Genomic DNA, 17,222 nt, shown 5'->3' with positions numbered 1-17,222 from the left:
CATTAATTAATTAATGTCCTGATCCTGCCCAGATTACTCGGGTGCTCTGGAGTTAACTCTTAATTTTCTCAGCTGAATTCTGGCCCTATTCTCTTAGTTCACTGTGCTTTTTTTATTTTTAGTTTTCAACATTCACTTTTATAAGATTTTGAGTTCCAATTTTCCCCCCCTTCTCCTCCTCCCTCCCCAAGACAGCATGCATTCTGATGTAGTCTGTACATGTATAATCGTATTAAACCTATTTCCACATTAGTCATGTTGTGAAAGAAGAATTAGAACAAAAGGGAAAAACCATGAGAAAGAAAAAACTGAGAGAGAGAGAGACAGAGAGAGAGAGCGAGCGCAAATACTATGCTTTGATCTGCATTCAGACTCCATACTTCTTTCCCTGGATGTGAATAGCATTTACATCATGAGTCTTTTGTCATTGCATTGCTGAGAATAGCTGTCATTCATAGTTCTTCATTGTACAGTATTGCTGTTACTGTGTACAGTTGTTCTGGTTCTGTTCACTTCACTCAGCATCAGTTCCTGCAAGTCTTTCCAGGATTTTCTGAAATTCACCTGCTCTTCATTTTTTATGGAACAGTAGTATTCCATTACATTCATATACCACAACTTGTTTAGCCAGCCCCCAATTGATGGGGATACCCTCAGATTCCAATTCTTTGCCACCACAAAAAGAGTTACTGTAAATATTTTTATACAAACAGGCCCTTTTCCCTTTTCTCTGATCTCTTTGGGATACAGACCTAGTAGTGGTATTGCTGGATCAAAGGGTACACAGTTTTATAACTCTTTGGGTGTAACTCCAAACTGTTCTCTGGAATGGTTGGATCAATTCACAACTCCACCAACAATGCATTAATGTCCTAATTTTTCCACATTCCCTCTAGCATTTGTCATTTTCCTTTTCTTTCATGTTAGCCAGTTTGATGTGTATGAGATGGTAACTTAGAGTTGTTTTAATTTGCATTTCTCTAATCAGTAGTGATTTAGAGCATTTTTTTTCCAAGTGACTATAGATAGCTTTAATTTCTTCTGAGTACTGCCTGTTTATATCACTTGACCATTTATCAATTGGGGAATAGCTCTTATTTTTATAAATTTGGCTCAGTAATTGAGAAGTAAGGCCTTTATCAGAGAAACTTGTCATAATATTTTTCCCAGTTTTCTGTTTTCTTTCTAATTTTGGCCGCGTTAGTTTTGTTTGTGCAAAAGCCTTTTAGTTTCATGTAATCAAAATTATCTATTTTACTTCCTGCTATTGCCTTTATCTCTTGTTTGGCTATAAATTCTTCCCATAAATCTGACAGGTAAAATAGTCCCCTAATTTAGAGGGCTATATATAAATTTAGGGACTATATAATAGACCCCTTTACATCTGAATCATGTTTCCATTTTGACCTTATCTTGGTATACAGTGTGAGATTCTGATCTATACCTAGTTTCTGCCAAACTGCTTTGCTTTCCAGTTTTTTGTCAAATAGTGCTTTTTTTGTCCCATGGTCTTGGATCTTTGAATTTATCAAACACTAGATTGCTATAGTCATTTACCACTCTGTCTTGTGTACCCGATCTATTCCCATGCTCCACCACTCTATTTCTTAGCCAGTCCCAGATCATTTTGATGGTTATTGCTTTAATTACAGAGTTACAATGCAAAGTCTGATATTGCCAGTCCACCTTCCTTCACATTTTTTTCTCGCATTCCCTTGATATTCTTGACCCTCTATTCTTCCAGGTGAATTTTGTTATTATTATTTTTTCTAGCTCTGTATAAAATTGTTTGGATAGTTTGATTGGCATGGCACCGAAAAAGTAAATTAGTTTAGGTAGAATTGTCGTTTTTATTATGTTGGTCCAGCCTACCTATGAGCAATTAATATTTCTCCAGTTGTTTAGATCTGACTTTATTTGTGTGAAAATTGTTTTATAGTTTTGTTCATCCAGTCCCTGGGTTTGTCTTGTCAGGTAGATGCCCCAGTATTTCATATTGTCAAAAGTTATTTTAAATGGAATTTCTCTTTCTACTTCTTGCTGCTGGGCTTTGTTGGTAATAGATAGAAATGCTGAAGATTTATGTGGGTTTACTTTATATCCTGCAATTTTGCTGAAGCTTTTAATTATTTACACTAGTTTTTTAGTTGATTCTCTAGGATTCACTAAGTATACCATCATATTGTCTACAAAGAGTGCTGGAATAGTTGCCTATTCTAATTCCTTCAATTTCTTTTCTTTTCCTATTGCTATAGCTAACTTTTCTAGTACAATATTGAATAATAGTGGTGATAATGGACCTTCTTGTTTTATATTGGGAAGGCTTCTAGCTTAATCCCCATCACAACTAATGCTTGCTGGTGGTTTTAGATAGGCACTACTTATCATTTTAAGAATGGTTCCATTGATTCCTATGCTTTTTAGTGTTTTTAATAGGAATGGGGTGCTGTGTTTTTCTCAAAAGCTTTTTCTGCATCTATTGAGAAAATGATATGATTTTTATCGTTTTTATTTTTGATATGGTCAATTATACTGATAGTTTTCCTAATATTGAACCATCCCTGCATTCCTAGTACGAATGACCACCTTGTGGTCACATAGTGTGTGATCTTGGTGATATATTGCTGTAATCCTCTTGCTAGGGTTTTATTTAAACTTTTTGTATCAATATTCATAAAGGAAATTGGTCTATAGTTTTCTTTCTCTGTCTTTGCTCTCACTGGTTTAGGTATTAAACCTATATTTGTGTCATAAGAGGAATTTGTAGGATTCCTTCTTTACCTATTTTTTCACAGTTCATATAGTATTGCGATTAATTGTTCCTTAAATGTTTGTTAGAATTCACTTGTGAATCCATCTGGTCCTGGGGATTTTTCCTTAGGGAGCTCAGCAAGGCATGTTCAGTTTCTTTTTCTAAGACAGAGTTATTTTAAATATTCTATTTCCTCTTCTACTGCACCAGGTATGTGGACATTTTTAGAGAAATACTGAAGTCTGTCAGAGGGAGCTGCCCTTGGGCAGCATGAGGCAGTGCTTGGTCCTGGGGAAGTGGGAGGCTGCTCTCTCAGATCCCTGTGCCTGGCCCAAGGGCAGGAGGCATCAAGAGCCAGGGGCTAGTCCCCCCTTCTGACAGAGGGCTGATGGCCTGCCCTAGTGACTAGTAGCTTACCCAGATGTGAAGGGACCATGTGAGGGCCCCAGGCAGGAGGGCCTGGAAACAGACAAGAGGGTGATGCTCTGCCCAGCTGTCAGCATGGCTTTCCTCATTTCCTCATTTGTGAGAAGCCTCAGGCCTCCTGAAGCCTGGGTGATGTAAGTAGCGTGCCATTTACCTGAGAAATTTCCACAAGATGCAAATGTTGTACAGGGAAATGTCCCAGCCTCCTGAATGTCTTCCCCGATGCAGGTGGAGCCCTGGGCTCAATGACAAGGGAGCCTGGCGTCAGCACCCTGGCTACCCCATGATTTCCCTGGGGGTAGCACAAAGCCCCTGCTGTGGCCCCAGCAGGGAGGAGGGAGCTAACTAGAGTGAGGCTTGACAGGGTGTGGGCCAGTGAGGCCAGGCTGTTCCGATGGACTCACAGAGTCCCATATTGAGAGCGGGAAAGGGCTTCAGCTACAGCTGTTCCAGCAAGAATCTCCCAGCCTTCCCTTGGAGCCCTCCAGTGAGGGGGAGCTTGTTCCCTCTCCAGGCTCCCCTTTCTACCCTGGGACAAATCTCATGGTTAGGACCTTTGGAGCATCGATCTGCCTCTGAACCTTCCTCCGCTACTCCTGATTCTGCCCTTCAGGGCCAAAGGCAGCTCTTCAGAGACTTGAAGATATTTCTCCCGTCCCCTAGAGTCTCTTCTCCAGGCTAAGGAGTGTGCCTTAAGGGGCCCCTCTCTGTCCTGAGCTTGTTTTTATTATTGTTTCGTTGTATTCAGTTAAGTCCAACTCTTTGTGGCCTACACCTTCTGTCTTTTCAATGTCCTTCTTCGAATATGCTGCCAGTGGGGCACGGTGTTGCTGATGTTCCAACCAGAACAGAGGCCTCTGGGACCAAGACTTTGGCTGCTAAAGTCCTGCAGCCCTTGGGAGAAGGGAGAAGGCCCCAGCTCTGGCCAGACCCAATTAGTCAGCAAACACTTATTAAGTACCTGATTACTCCATGTGGGTCACTCAGGGAGGCAGTGTAGACATTTGGGTGTCCATTCAGAGTAAGTAGACTCAGTGACCATAGCCTGTGGGAAAACTACAAAATCCATACAAGTGGTTTGGGAGGAGAGGCCTGAGCAGATGGGTCAGGGAAGAAAGAGAAGGATTCGAGGCGGTGAGGAGGGAGAGCCTTCCAAGCATGAAGTAGGGGTCAAAGTGTATCCCCTGCCCTTTGACCCCAAGAAGTGGCCAGAGAGACAAGAAGAGAACCAGGAGATGAGGAGAGAACAGAGAGGAGAAGGTAGGCAGCAGTGTTGAATGCTGCAGAGAAGATGGGAAGAAATCAGATCCAACAATGAAGAATCACTATAACTTTGAAGACATCGATTTTAGTTGGGCAATGAAAACCAGATTGCAAAGGGCTGAGAAAGTGGGAACATCAGTGTAGACAGCTCTTCTAAGAGTCTGGCTGAGAAAGGGAGGAGAGGTATAGACAGTGGCTTGAGGGGGTGGGGGTTTAATGAAGTCTATTTTGAAAGCTAGGCCAGACTGGGGCAGGTTTTTAGGCAGCCCAGAGGGAGCCAGAAGAAAGAGACAGAGCCGGGATGGTGGGGGCAGTCTCTTTGGGACACACCCAAGATCACAAGGAGTTAGCCTTGAGGAGGAGAAGGGTCACCTCTTTGTCAGAGCTTGGAGTAGAGGATGATGCTGAGGGGCTGTGAGATGGAGAGGGGGCGCCCAGCAAAGGGCTTCAGTAAGAGGTGACTCCTCCAGTGAGAGGGTCAGGGGATCGTGGGAGGCTTGAGGAGAGTTTGGTTCAGCGGGAGGGGGTGCGGTGCTGACTGTGATGGAGACTCCATTAGGGAGGAGTAAAAGGATCACCCTGCTGCCGTCAGGGCCCAGCTGAAGTTGGCTAGCATGAACATGCAGAGGCACAGTCAGTGTGGCTGTGGGATGTCATATAAGGGGGTGTGGAGAAAGCTGGGAGGGGCAGTTGTCCAGGCTAGGGCTGGACAAGGAATGAATGGCCAGAGCAGCGAGGGATTCCTGAGCAGAGGACAATGTGGAGTTTAAGTGGTCAGCTCTAGGGTCGATGTTAGGAAAGGAGGAAAGTGAAGGCAGGGAGGATGGAGGCCTGCAAGGGCACAGAGGGTAGAGTCTGGAGCCATGGTGAGGATGAGCACGTTCAGAAGGAATGAGGCAGAGGGGGAGAGGGGTGGGAAGGTAGGCAGCTGGAGTCAAGACTTCTTGGATGTGGATGGGGAGCTCTTGGGTGAGATGACAACAATCAGGCAGAAGCTGTTCCAGCACATGGAGCCCAGGCACATCTGCCATGAGCTGTGGCCTGGGGATGTGGGTCTGGGGGCTAAGGCTTTCCACTGGGCAGATCCGAGGTCTTAGACTGAGCCTGGTTTTCAGCCAGTTTTTGTGACTCTGGCGCTGAACAGATGCCTTCAGCTCAGAATCGGACCCAATGGTCCTTTCCCCAAAAGAGAGGACCAGGGGCCCTTAAGAGCTCCCTCTGGGTCCCTGGCAGCCCCCTTCTCCAGTCCTCTGCAGTGGCCCCTCTTGTGGGGATCTGGGTGCTGTCCTTCTTAGGAGGTCGACTTTACAAGGTTGGTGTTCTGCCCTAACATTGTTAAAACCTTGTTTGCTTTTACAAGCCTCTGCAGCCTGGGGGAGGGAGCATGATGCTTCAGAGGCTAGAGCTCAAGGGCTGTTGCTGCTGATAGGAGGACTGGGCTGGAGGCTGGTGAAGGAGCAGGGGGGTGATGCCGAGTGATGGAGCCTCTTCCCCCATTGCCCTCTCCACATGGCTGTGAGCCCCAAAGGCTCCGGGCATTGTCCCAAGCCTGACCTGGTGACCTTTTCCTTGGCAGATGGGTTGGAGGAGAAGGGCGGTGTGTCAGATGGAGTCAGACCCGATGGTCCTGATTCCCCACCCCTGGCAGTGACTAGAGCAGCTCCTCATATTTCTCCTGCTGATTCCTATTTTAGCTCCAGTAGGTCAGACACTGGGGGATGTCCCAGGCTGCAGAATGTCAGAGCTGGAAGGGTCCCTAGTACCATGTAGTCCAACCCAGGTCTGACCAAGGGGAAGGGGTTACCCCCCCCCGCCCCCCACCACACAAAGGACATGTGGTCATTCAGCATCTGCTGGAAGATCTCTGAGGAAGGGGAGCTCAGGTGGTGCAGCCCTCTCTGACCCTACTCAGATCGTTAGGAAGCTTCCCCTGGCATGTGGCCTCCATCAGCCTTCTGCTTTGGCCCCCTGGGACCAATCCCTCCTTCAGTACTCAGAGACACCCATTGGGCTGAGGTTTCTCTTCCTCTCCCAGCATGCCTCAGTTGCCTTCTGCCCCTGGGCTCTTCTCACCCCAGAATGTCCCTCCACCCCAGGACTTCTCCTTCCATGGCCAGTCCCTCTGGAACCTCCATCTCAGGGAAGGCCCCGGCCAGCCAGTTGTCCTTTCCTTTCCTGGCTCTGCTTTTAGAGGCAGCCAAGCAATGCAGTAGAGAGAGTCTTGGGTCTGAGATCAGGAAGACCTGAATTCAAATCCAGCCTCAGATAGTTACTAGTTGTATGACCCTGGCAAGGTCTTTTAATGTCTGCCTGCCTCAGTTTCCTCAATTATAAAATGGGGGTGCTAGCACCTACCTCTCAAGGTTGTTGTGAGGATAAAATGAGATAATATTTGCAGCTTAGCACAGTGCCTAGCACACACTAGGTGCTATATAAAAATGCTTATTCGCTTTCCCTTTCCCCACAGTGCCTGATAGGCACATAGTAGGAGTTTAATAAATACTTATTCCCTTCCTTTACCCCCTCTGCTTCTGACTTTCTAGACTTTGATTCCCTGTCATTTGTTGTTTTCTTCCATTAGAATGAAAACTCCTTGAGGGCAGGGACTGGCTTTCTTTTTGCTTACACTTGTCTCCTCCCTGCTTAGGCCAGGGCCTTGCATGTAGTAAGAGCTTCATAAATACTTAAGTGCCTTGCGTCTTCCCAAGCCAAATGTACTCAGATCCTTCATTTGATCCTTATACAACACAATCTCAAGCCCCTTACTTGTCTCTCAAATGAGCTAAAATCCGTAAGGCTTTGTAAGCCTTAAGATGACATCTCCTTTGGAGCCGTCCTCAGCATCCCCTCGGACGTGGATGCTCTGCTTCCGATGCTCCTAAACCATGGCTCTCAGAATGGATCCTTAGCCTCCCCCTGGTTTCTGCCCAGGACCTAGCACTGGGGCATTCCTACCTCCTGATGCCATCGAGAGCCAGCTATCTAAACTTCCTTCCTTCCTTCCCTGGTTCTGGTGCCATGGGCTCCAGGATGCTGGCTGTGTGCAGCCAGCCTGGAAGGCGGGGCAAGCTGTTTGGTAAGGGACTGATCATTCTGACTTCCCACCCACTATCCCAAGCCTCCTCCCTGTGACCTGCCACCTTCCTGATAGCTCCCCGCTACTGTTCTTTCTTCTTCTCTCTTCTCCTCTCCTTCTGCCCCTCCCCCTTCTTTCTTTCTCTCTCTGCTCCTCTCCCTCAGTTTAGAACCCGGGTGCCAGAATTGACATAGATCACACTGAGATAGGACCAGGCCCTTGACTTGCCACACTCAGCCACTGTCTGTTCTAGGTGCACCATTTGACTTAGTTATGGGGTGGGGGGAGGGCAGTGAGAAAAAAGAGGGAGGAGTCAATTTAGACTAAATGGGGTAGCAGGTCATGCCATGTGTGATGATGGGCTGGGCGATGGGGCGGATCGCAAGCCTGCGAGGGGTCTATGGCCAGTCACCCAGGCACCTGCCTGGTCCAAGGACCAGCTGCTCTGTGTCTGCGTGGGGCTGCCCTGGTTCTAGACCTGGCCTGTTCCCTTGTGGTGAGTGTGGGGTGTGGAGGAAGACCTAGGTAGGGCCAGATGGCAGAGGTGGTGGGGGGAGCCCAGGCCTTAGCTGCTGTTTCCTGAGCAAGGCAGTGAGTGGGTGGATGAGGGCAGATCATTAGCGTGCGAGGGCTCACGTTCACCTCTTCTTTCCATGCCCATTGTTGGGCCATATGGCCATGCCCTCCTGCTCCCTCCAGCTGCAGGCACCCCCCAGCATGGAGGGACGGGGACATTGGGGATGAGGCCTAGGAGAGCCCAGCCCCCAAGGACCCTGGGGCACCCATCCATCCTCCCAGCCTGACCTTGCAAGCCCTGGACATGCCATGAACATTTGCTGGTTCGCAAGCAGATAGACAGACACCTGCACACAATTAACACACTCTCATGTGCACATACACACGCACGTGTGCACGTGCACACGCGCACACACACACATACACACCCAGGGAAATTTGATCGCTGCCTCATTGTGCTCCAGGATCCTGGTCTGGCCTTCCACCTGGGCTGGCTGGGGCATGTCTGCCTCTGACTTCACAGCTGCTCTGCCCCACCCCCCGCTCCTCCAGAGCCAAGAGCTAGGACTGGAGTCTTCCACACCCCTCCCCCATGGGGGGTCCACAGGGCTCTGAGCCCAGCGGGTTCAGAAGGGTGCTCATAAGAGTTCTGCCTCAGAGGCTCCCTAGGCCCAGGAGCTGAGCAGAGGAAGTGTCCTTAGGTTCCCCCTCATGGAGAACTAACTGCCTGTGCCCTAGGCTAGGTCAGGCTATGCTGACCCACATCTGCTTCCAGCACCACCTCTGGCCTGGATTCTAAGGCTTTCTGCTAAAATTGTACATGTACTGGCCCAGGGAACCCTTTTCTTCCCTCTCCTCCCCTCTGTACACATGGGCCTGGGTTCAGTCTGGGTGATCCTGGCCTCTAATGAGAAGACTCAGGCTCTTTAAGCCCCCACCCTTGAGCCCCAAGGAAATCTCTGAGAGCTTAGGTCTGGCTCTTGTCTGGGCTCTCCCCAGATCTGGGGGGACAAAGGTACAATGTAGGGCAGCTGTTTATTTCCTTCTCAAAAAAAAAAACCCCAAAACCAAAACCTTAAAACACAAAAGGTTCCTAAAAATACATTGACAAAGACTTAAACCATGTAAAAACAGGAACCCATAACTCAGGAAACTGATACTTAAAGCATTAAAACCTGGGACATTTTTATGAAACTGCTGAATAGGTGCTTTGCCTCAGCTGTGTGCAGGTTTTCTGGTCAACTTCTTTAAGAAGGCAGAATTTGGTGTACAGAATATTCCTGCTGCTTCTGCTCTGCTCTGACTGAAGGACTCCGGATCTCTCCATGTCTCACACTGGAGACTGCCTCCAAGGCTGGAAATGCCCATCTTGGGATTGTGGTTCAGTCACCTGTGCTCAGGAGAGATTCCACAAAGAAGGAGCACGTAGAGCATCCAGTTCCAAAAATACATGCTGTGGGGGCTGTGTAGGAGCAGCCCCTGTAGGTGCCACAGGGGAGAGGCACCCCACAGCCTCTATCCACCTGGGCAATCTAAGCCAGAACCTCACACCCTCAGCCATTGGGAGAAAGGAAGCTAGACAGGAAGCTGTCTCACCCTTGAACAGCTGCTGAGTTCTTCCTGGGTCAGCACACTGTCCTCATCTGTCCCCTGCCGCCAGGGTGAGCTTGCTCAGCCATGACACACAGAGCCCACCAGAGAGCCAGTTCCACACAGCTTCTGTAGGGGGTTGGAGGGAGGCTGTGTCACCGGGGCTGTCAGGATGGGGCCTGGAAAGAAGGAGCTGGGGGAGGTGTGGCCCTTTTGCAAAATGCACCCAATCCCCAAGCATGGATAAAGGGTCTGCTGTGGACCCGGCATCATGCTTGGCCCTGAGGATGTAGTGACAGAAAAAGGACAATCTGCTTTTGAGGAGGTCACACCTGGCTGGAGAGAAATGCTAAGTACTTATTGGGATCGGGGAGGTCCCTAATAACTGAGAAGATCAGGAAGGCCTCACATCAGAGCTGGTGTTTGAGCTGAACTTTGAAGGAAGCCAGGCAATCTGAGAAGGAAATGAGGAGACAGAGAGCCTTCCAGGTATAGAGGACAGCTTGGGCAAAGGAGTGGTGAGGGGAGATGGGATGTCACGGAGGAGGATGAGAAAGCAGGCCAAGACAGAAAGCTGAAAGAGTGAGCAGGAGAGAAAGTGAGTCCTGAGGCTGGAAGGGTCAGTGGAGGCCAGGCTGCAGAGGACCTTTAGTACCAAATAGGACACCAGTGGGCAGCTCTGTGCTGGGCATGGGTTGAGCTAGATGGCCCTGGAGGCCGTAGGGAGCGACCAAGACATGGTTGGACCTCTGTCACTTTGGCAGCTGAATAAAGGGCATGGTTGAAATAAAGGAAGACTATGTCAGTAGTCCAGCTGAGAGGTGGTGAGGCCCTGAGCCAGGGTGACGGCTGTGTCGGGGAGAGACATGATCAACAAGCATTTATTGTGGTTGTTCAGCCGTTTCATCCTGTCTGACTTTTCTTGACCCCATTTGGGGTTTTCTTGGCAGAAATACTCGTGTGGTTTGGCATTTCCTTCTCCAGAAGAAGAAACTGAGGCAAACAGGGTGAAGCCACTTGCCCAGGGTCACACAGCTAATAAGTATCTGAGGCTAGATTTGAACTCAAGTCTTCCTGACTCCAGGCCAAGAGCTCTATCCACTGTACCACCTAAAAGCACCTATTGGTTAATGCTTAATGCAACAAGCATTAAACATTTGCTGTGTGCCAGGCGCTCTGCTAAGTGTTGGGAATGTAAATACAAGTGAAAAAGACAGTCCCTGCCCTGAAGAATTCTAAACAAATCGGGGTGGAGCCCAGAAATGGAGCCACCATGGCTGGCCTGAGCCCTTTCCTTAAAATGGACCGATCAGAACAAGGGGTTGTGGGGCAGAGGGATCTTCCGAGGTGAGGAGGCTCATGGATCATGATGGAGACAGAAGGCCCGAGAATTGGGGGCAGGGCTGTGTGGCGAAGGCAGAAACAACAAGCTCTGACTGCAGATTGGTTTTGTGGGTTGGCAGAGAAGAAGGAGCTGAGGCTGATGCTCAGGATGTGAGCCTGGGTGACGTAAACTTTGGGGAGCAGCCCAACAAAAGGAACCACATCAAAATGTAATTGGGAAATGTTTAACAAGATAAGCAGAAATACAGCATAGACAGTGTGACTTTGTGGTTTTCTAGGTCAGTGTGCAGCCCCAGTGACTGGTTTGGCACCTGTGGTCTTCAGTAATAGGAAAGGGGTGCAGAAGGGCCTTGTATCCAGGGCCTCTAATGAAGACAGGAGAAGGAAGGAGTGCAGAGTCAAACTGAGGCTCCCGAGCAACGGGGAGAGGGGCTGCCTTGGGGATGGAGTGAGCTCCCAGTCACTAGAGGCCTCCCAGGTGAGGCTAGATGAGCATGTGCTGAGGAGGCTGCAGACGGTGTACCTGCTCAAGTGTGGGCTGGGCCAGGGGTCTCTGCAGCCTGGCCTTTTCTGTCCCTGAGATTCTGTGACTCCGGGGGGCTGCCCTTCTACCACTCCTTCCCCCTCCCCCACAGACTTCCTAGCCAGGAGGACCATCATGGGTCCAAAGGGCCCCTTATTCAAATGAAAACTCACCATTGATTAAGCGCCTGCTGTGTGCAGAGCCCTGGCCTTGGGCACTGGGATTCATCAAGTCTGGATCTGACTCCATTCCTGTCCCCACCGAGCTTCTGGTCTAGCCCACAAAGAGGCCCTTCCCCCTGCTGGAGGGCAAAACATCACTCAGGCAACCGGGCAGTGGAATCAGGAATGAAGGACCAGGGAAGGAGTCCACAAGAGGAAGCTGGATGACCATCTTCTGGGTCCATCCTTTCTGGCTTTGCTGGGGGCCTCCATTAGCTGCTCAGCCCAGGCCTTCAGGGTTGTTGCTGTGGGTATATCCGAGGATGTCAGATGGTTTTGATGGATGTGTAGATGAGAGACTCACATCTTTGTGGGGCCAGTGAGGCACTGTTGGTCTACTGAATCAAATGCTTTTCTGTGATTGTCAAACAGTGAGCCCCAGCAGCTGTCAGGGCCTTCCCTTAAGGTTGCTATCCACCTACTCTGAATATGTCTTGGAGCAGCCAGGAGGCACAGTGATCTGGAGGCAGAAAGACCAGAGTTCAAGTCCAGCCTCAGGTACGAGCCGCCAGGTCACTTGACTGCTCTCTGCCTCAGTTTCTTCATCTGTAAAATGGAAATAATACTAGCACCATTCTCATTTTTGTGAGGATAAAATGAAATAAAGCTTGTAATGTATTTTGCCACCCTTGAAGTGCCAGCTGGTGGTGTAGATGCCGCCTGTGCGTCCTGTTTGCTGGTTATTTCACGTTGTCTCCCCCATCAGACTGCACGTGAGCTTCTCGAGGTCAGGGGCTTTTTTTCCTTTTCTTTGTGTCACCACCACTTAACAGAAGGAATGGCACGTGGTAGGTCACTGCCTGTTGATTGACACACCTTGCATTCTCTACATCCTTTTAAAGATGTGGTCCATCGTTGAATATCAGTGGTGAGAGCATCTTTGGCATCTTCCTCTTCTTCAGATGCCTTGCATGTTGGTCCTTCAATGCATTCCCAATTGTGTTGTCACCAACGTAGATCTCCTCTGTATTCCCTTAGTCCGTTTCCCTTCTTTGTTCTTTTTAGAGCGGTTTCCGTGTTCCTGGTAAGTACATCCAGAGCTGTGGGGTCAGAGGCCAGGTGTGGTAGGTGGTTCCACTAACCTTTGTGCTGAAAACGATTGGTGATAATCATCTTTGCAGATCTTTTCCACTTTTCTTCTATTTTTGTCCTGCTATATCTGTCCTTAAACATCTTTGGCATAATTTTGCTTATTTGAATCTTTGATCAAGATGTCTTTGAACTGGTTCTTTGCCTCCCACTGTTTCTTTTTGCTTTATGAGGTGAAACTGGCTAGAAGCACAAATTAATTCAATGAAAAACATTTATTAAACACTTAAAAGGAGCTTCATTAGGAAGTTTTTTTCTTTTTCTTTTTTTAGTAAGTTTTTTCTGACATTGAATCTAAATTTGTCTTAATGCAGGTGGCAAGTGGGATGACTGGGTGGTTGGTGGTCTGTGGCCCACTAGCTAGAGCTGGGCTGTGTTTACACTGGCCAGGTCATACATCGGGACAGCAGGGCCTTGAAGTGGCCCTTTTATATTATCAGCTGGTGCAGCTTGTAACCGCCAGCCTGGCAGGGAGTGTCGCCTCTAAGGCTCACTGCTGCTTTGCCACAGGTCATCAGTAAGCATTTATTAAGCATCTGCTGTATGCCAGGTATTGCGGATACAAGGACAAATAATAAAGTAATCCCTGCTCGTGTGGGGCTGATTTTCTAAGGGGGGGAGACAACAAGGACGCCATGTATGAGCATGTGCAGCATATGTACAGAGAATCAAGACAAATGGGCACAAAGCCATTCACTACAAGGTGTAGCGTGGTAGGGACAAGGGTATGAGAACCTGGGGATGGGGGGATTAAGGAAGGCTCCCTGCAGGAGGTGGTACCTGAGCTGCATCAGGAGCATAGAGAGGGACTCTGAGGAGGAGATAAGAAGGGAGGGCATTCCAGGTATGGGCAACAGCCAGTGCAAAGGCTTGGAGCTGGGAGATGAAATGTCATGAATGAGGAACAGAGAAAAAGGCCAGTTTGGCACAGTGCAGGAGGTGGCAGGGCGTGGCATCTAGTGAGGGGCTGCAAAAGCTACACCAGAGCCAAGGTTTAAAGGGCTTTCAAAATTAAACAGAGATGTTTCCATTAGATCTCTGAGGCAGTGTGGAGTAATGAATAGAGTTCTCAGACAGGAAGACCTGGGTTCAAGTCCTGCCTCTGAAACTGCCTGGCAGTATGGCTTTGTGCTTCAGTGGCTTCATCTGTCAGATGGGGCTAATAATATCTACACACCTCTCTTCACATTGAGAGGCTCTGCTGGGACCAGACACAAAGTACTTTGCTAACTCGAGGGAAATTTAAGGACACTATAATTATTGCTACCTCAGGCAGTAGTGAGCTCCCTGTCACTGGAAGGGGTACTTCTGAGGGGCTTGCTAGCCCTGAGATTCTCAGACTGTTCCTGGGGTTGTTCTCAAGGCCCTTTGCTTCTGCCTCGAGATGATGACCATTAAGAAGGACCAAGCACCCAAAGAGATCATAAAAAGGGAAAAGGACGCCCAGGTATGAGCACATTTATAGCAGCTCTTTTCGTGGTGGCCAAGATTTGGAAACCAAGGGGACGCCCATCGGTCAGGGAATGGCTGAACAAGTTGGGGTATATGAATGCAATGGAATGCTGTTGTGCTATAAGAAATGATGAGATGCCTTCTCAAGGAGAGTGGGTGGGAAGAGGAGAAAGGGCAGAATTTGGAACTCAAAGTTTTAAAAACAAATGTTAAAAATTGTTCTTACATGCAACTGGGAAATAAGATATGCAGGCAATGGGGTATAGAAATCTATCTTGCCCTACAGGAAAGTAAGGGGGAAGGGGATGAGGGAGGGTGATAGAAAGGAGGGCAGACTAGGGGAAGGGTAAGCAGAATGCATGCCATCTTGGGGTGGGAGGAGGGGAGAGATGGGGAGAAAATTTGGAACTCAAAATCTTGTGGAAATGAATGTTGAAAACTAAAAACAAATTAATAAAAAGAGAAACAATGAGCAGGTGGACTTCAGAAAAGGCTGGAAAGACTTAAATGAACTGATGCTGAGTGAAGTGAGCAGAACCTGGAGAACACTGTACACAGTAACAGCCACATTGTGAGATGACTGACCTTGACAGACTTAGCTCTTCTCAGCAATGCAGGGACCTAAGGCAGCTCCAAAAGACTCATGATGGGGAATGCTGTCCATGTCCAGAGAAAGAACTAGAGAGTCTGAATGCAGATGGAAGCAGACGATTTTCTTTATTTTTTTCCTTTCTTGTGGTTTTCCCCTTTTGTTTTGCTTCTTCTTTCACAACATGACTAATGTAGAGATATGTTTAATGTGATTGTACATGTACAGCCTGTACCGTTTTGCTTGCTGTCTTGGGTAGAGAGGGGAGAGAGAGGGGGAGAAAAAAATTTGGAACTCAAAATCTTATAAAAGTGAATGTTGAAAACTAATGAAATAAATAAAACTTATACTGGTACTGGAAAAAAATAAAATGCTAACCAAAACAAAAAGGACCAACCAGTGGAAGCAGGGAACAGGAGGGCCTGGGGGCCAACACTGGCTGCCCCGTTCCATGCCAGGCAGGGCAACCATGGGCAGGGCGGGGCCAGGCGAGGCTGCCACCCTTCTCATTCCCTGAGCTGGAATGACTCGGCACAAAGCAGAGGATGTTTCTAAATGACGTATCCCAGACCTTGCTCAGCCATCCTTTCTCCCCGTCTTCCTCAGTTTCCCCATCTGCACCAGCTCCCCATCCTCTAAGGGCATCAAGCTGCCTGTCCACTCTGCAGGGTCCTGTCTTTTCCCCTAGCACCTTTGCTGGCCAACTCCTGAGGCCAGTCAGGTTTGTCTACTTGTCTGCTGGCCATGTCTGAGAGAAGCAGGCTCCCCCACCTGGGAGGAGAGGGCCAGGGTCTCTCCCAGAAGAGTAACCAGGCTTGATGGGCTGTTTCCCCAGATTCTCCAGGCCTGCCCCCATGTTCTTGGATGACTCCTTCCGCAAGTGGGCCCGCATCAGAGACTTTGTGCCACCCTTTGGAATTAAAGGACAAGGTACGTTGCGGGGCCTGGGCCCTGACGTCCAAGGAGGGTCAGTACCACTCAGACAGCAGGCTGCTCAGCCTGGGTGCCTGGCCTCCCTAGGCCCTGTAGAAGGGAGCCAGGCTGGGGACAAGAGGCCAGATCTGGATGTCAGGCAGTTGACAAGTGTTTGTTAAAGTCCTTGTTTTGTGCCTGCCACTTGGGAGACCGAGGCAAAAACAGGCAGACTAATCTGTACATGTCTAAGTGTGTGGAGGGGTTAGGCAGGGGAAGCCTGGGAGTGCCACAGAAGGGGGGTCTTCAGCCTAACCTCACAGGAAACGGGGACCCTTGGAGCAGACATGAGAAGGGAAACCGTGGCCAAGTCTCTTTCTCTCCCTGGGATGAGATAGTTGCATGTTTTTTCATGTGTATATATAAATGTCCCCAGGTCCAAATATACTTAGACATTCAGGCCCACATAGACACCTACAGAAGCCCTGGAGGTCCCTCTTGTATGAAGGCACACGCATGTACACGCACACATGCACACATACCTTTTCATGTGTGAGCATAGTGTGCAAACTGTCCATTGTGTCCCCCTGAGCCCAGAGGGGAGGCTACCTTTTCCCCGGGGCCCTTTGGGCACAATGATGGCCTTCTGGGAAAGGGAGCAGGGCCTGCACCATCCTGCCCACATGCAGAAGGAAGGGCCTGGGTTCTGGAAACGGCTTGCAGGGGTGAGGCAGCCTGCCCACCTGCCCTTCTGCCTTGGCTCTGGTTGACCCAGGCTCTGGCCTGGACTTCAACTTGGCTCCTTGGCATCCCCAGAGCTGCACCAGAGAAAGGTCTGGAGAAAGCCGTGACAAGGGGGAGCAGCAGGGCCAGGGTGGTATCAGGAAGGGAGGAAAGAGCTGGGAGGAAGCCCAAATCCCAGCTGCCAAGGCCAAGACTGATGAATTACAGCCCAGCAGGCTATGCTGACAGCTGGGGCAGCCTCCCCAGCGGGTGGGGGGGGGGATGAGGCAGGGGAGAGCTATGCAGAATGGTCCTTCACTGGGGCAGGTAGCCACTCCTCCAGGGATGATCCTGGCAGAAGCCCTTTAGAGGGATATTAGAATGCCAAGCACCTTCTCCCACCAGTTAGAACACAGGTGTCCAGGCCCCAAGCCTCAAGCCTCAGACCCCAGCTCCCCAGTGATCACAGTTCAAATTATGGTTATGTAGTAAAGCTTCCAAGTGGTCTTTGCAGAGGAGGATTTCCACTCAGCCACCCTTCTAAATCAGCCTTCTCTGTCCCACAGATAATCTGATCAAAGCCATCCTGTCAGCCACCAAAGAGTACCGCCTGACCCCTGCCCTGGACAGGTAAGGCCTGAGCTGAGCCCACAGGCCCCCTCAGGATCCTGGAGCCTGGGTACCTACCCAGACTCCCCCACCTTCCTCCCATCTCCTTGGCCCTTCCCTCATTTCTGCCTTCCGAG

At 49.2% G+C, this 17,222-nt stretch overlaps 1 protein-coding gene across 7 annotated transcripts in view; it reads left to right on the top strand.

Annotated features, from left to right (window-relative positions):
- ST3GAL3 (ST3 beta-galactoside alpha-2,3-sialyltransferase 3) overlaps positions 1 to 17,222 on the top strand; it is a 135,098-nt gene that overhangs the window by 97,373 nt on the left and 20,503 nt on the right. For all 7 annotated transcript variants that reach the window (XM_036756281.1, XM_036756280.1, XM_036756279.1 and 4 more), the window contains 2 exons: positions 15,677 to 15,771; positions 17,043 to 17,106. In XM_036756281.1, coding sequence (XP_036612176.1) covers positions 15,677 to 15,771; positions 17,043 to 17,106 — 159 coding nt within the window. The remainder of the gene's footprint in view (positions 1 to 15,676; positions 15,772 to 17,042; positions 17,107 to 17,222) is intronic.

The sequence above is a fragment of the Trichosurus vulpecula genome, chromosome 4 (assembly GCF_011100635.1).
Source record: "Trichosurus vulpecula isolate mTriVul1 chromosome 4, mTriVul1.pri, whole genome shotgun sequence".
Lineage (NCBI taxonomy): Eukaryota > Metazoa > Chordata > Mammalia > Diprotodontia > Phalangeridae > Trichosurus > Trichosurus vulpecula.
This window is presented reverse-complemented; position numbering and strand designations above follow the sequence as displayed.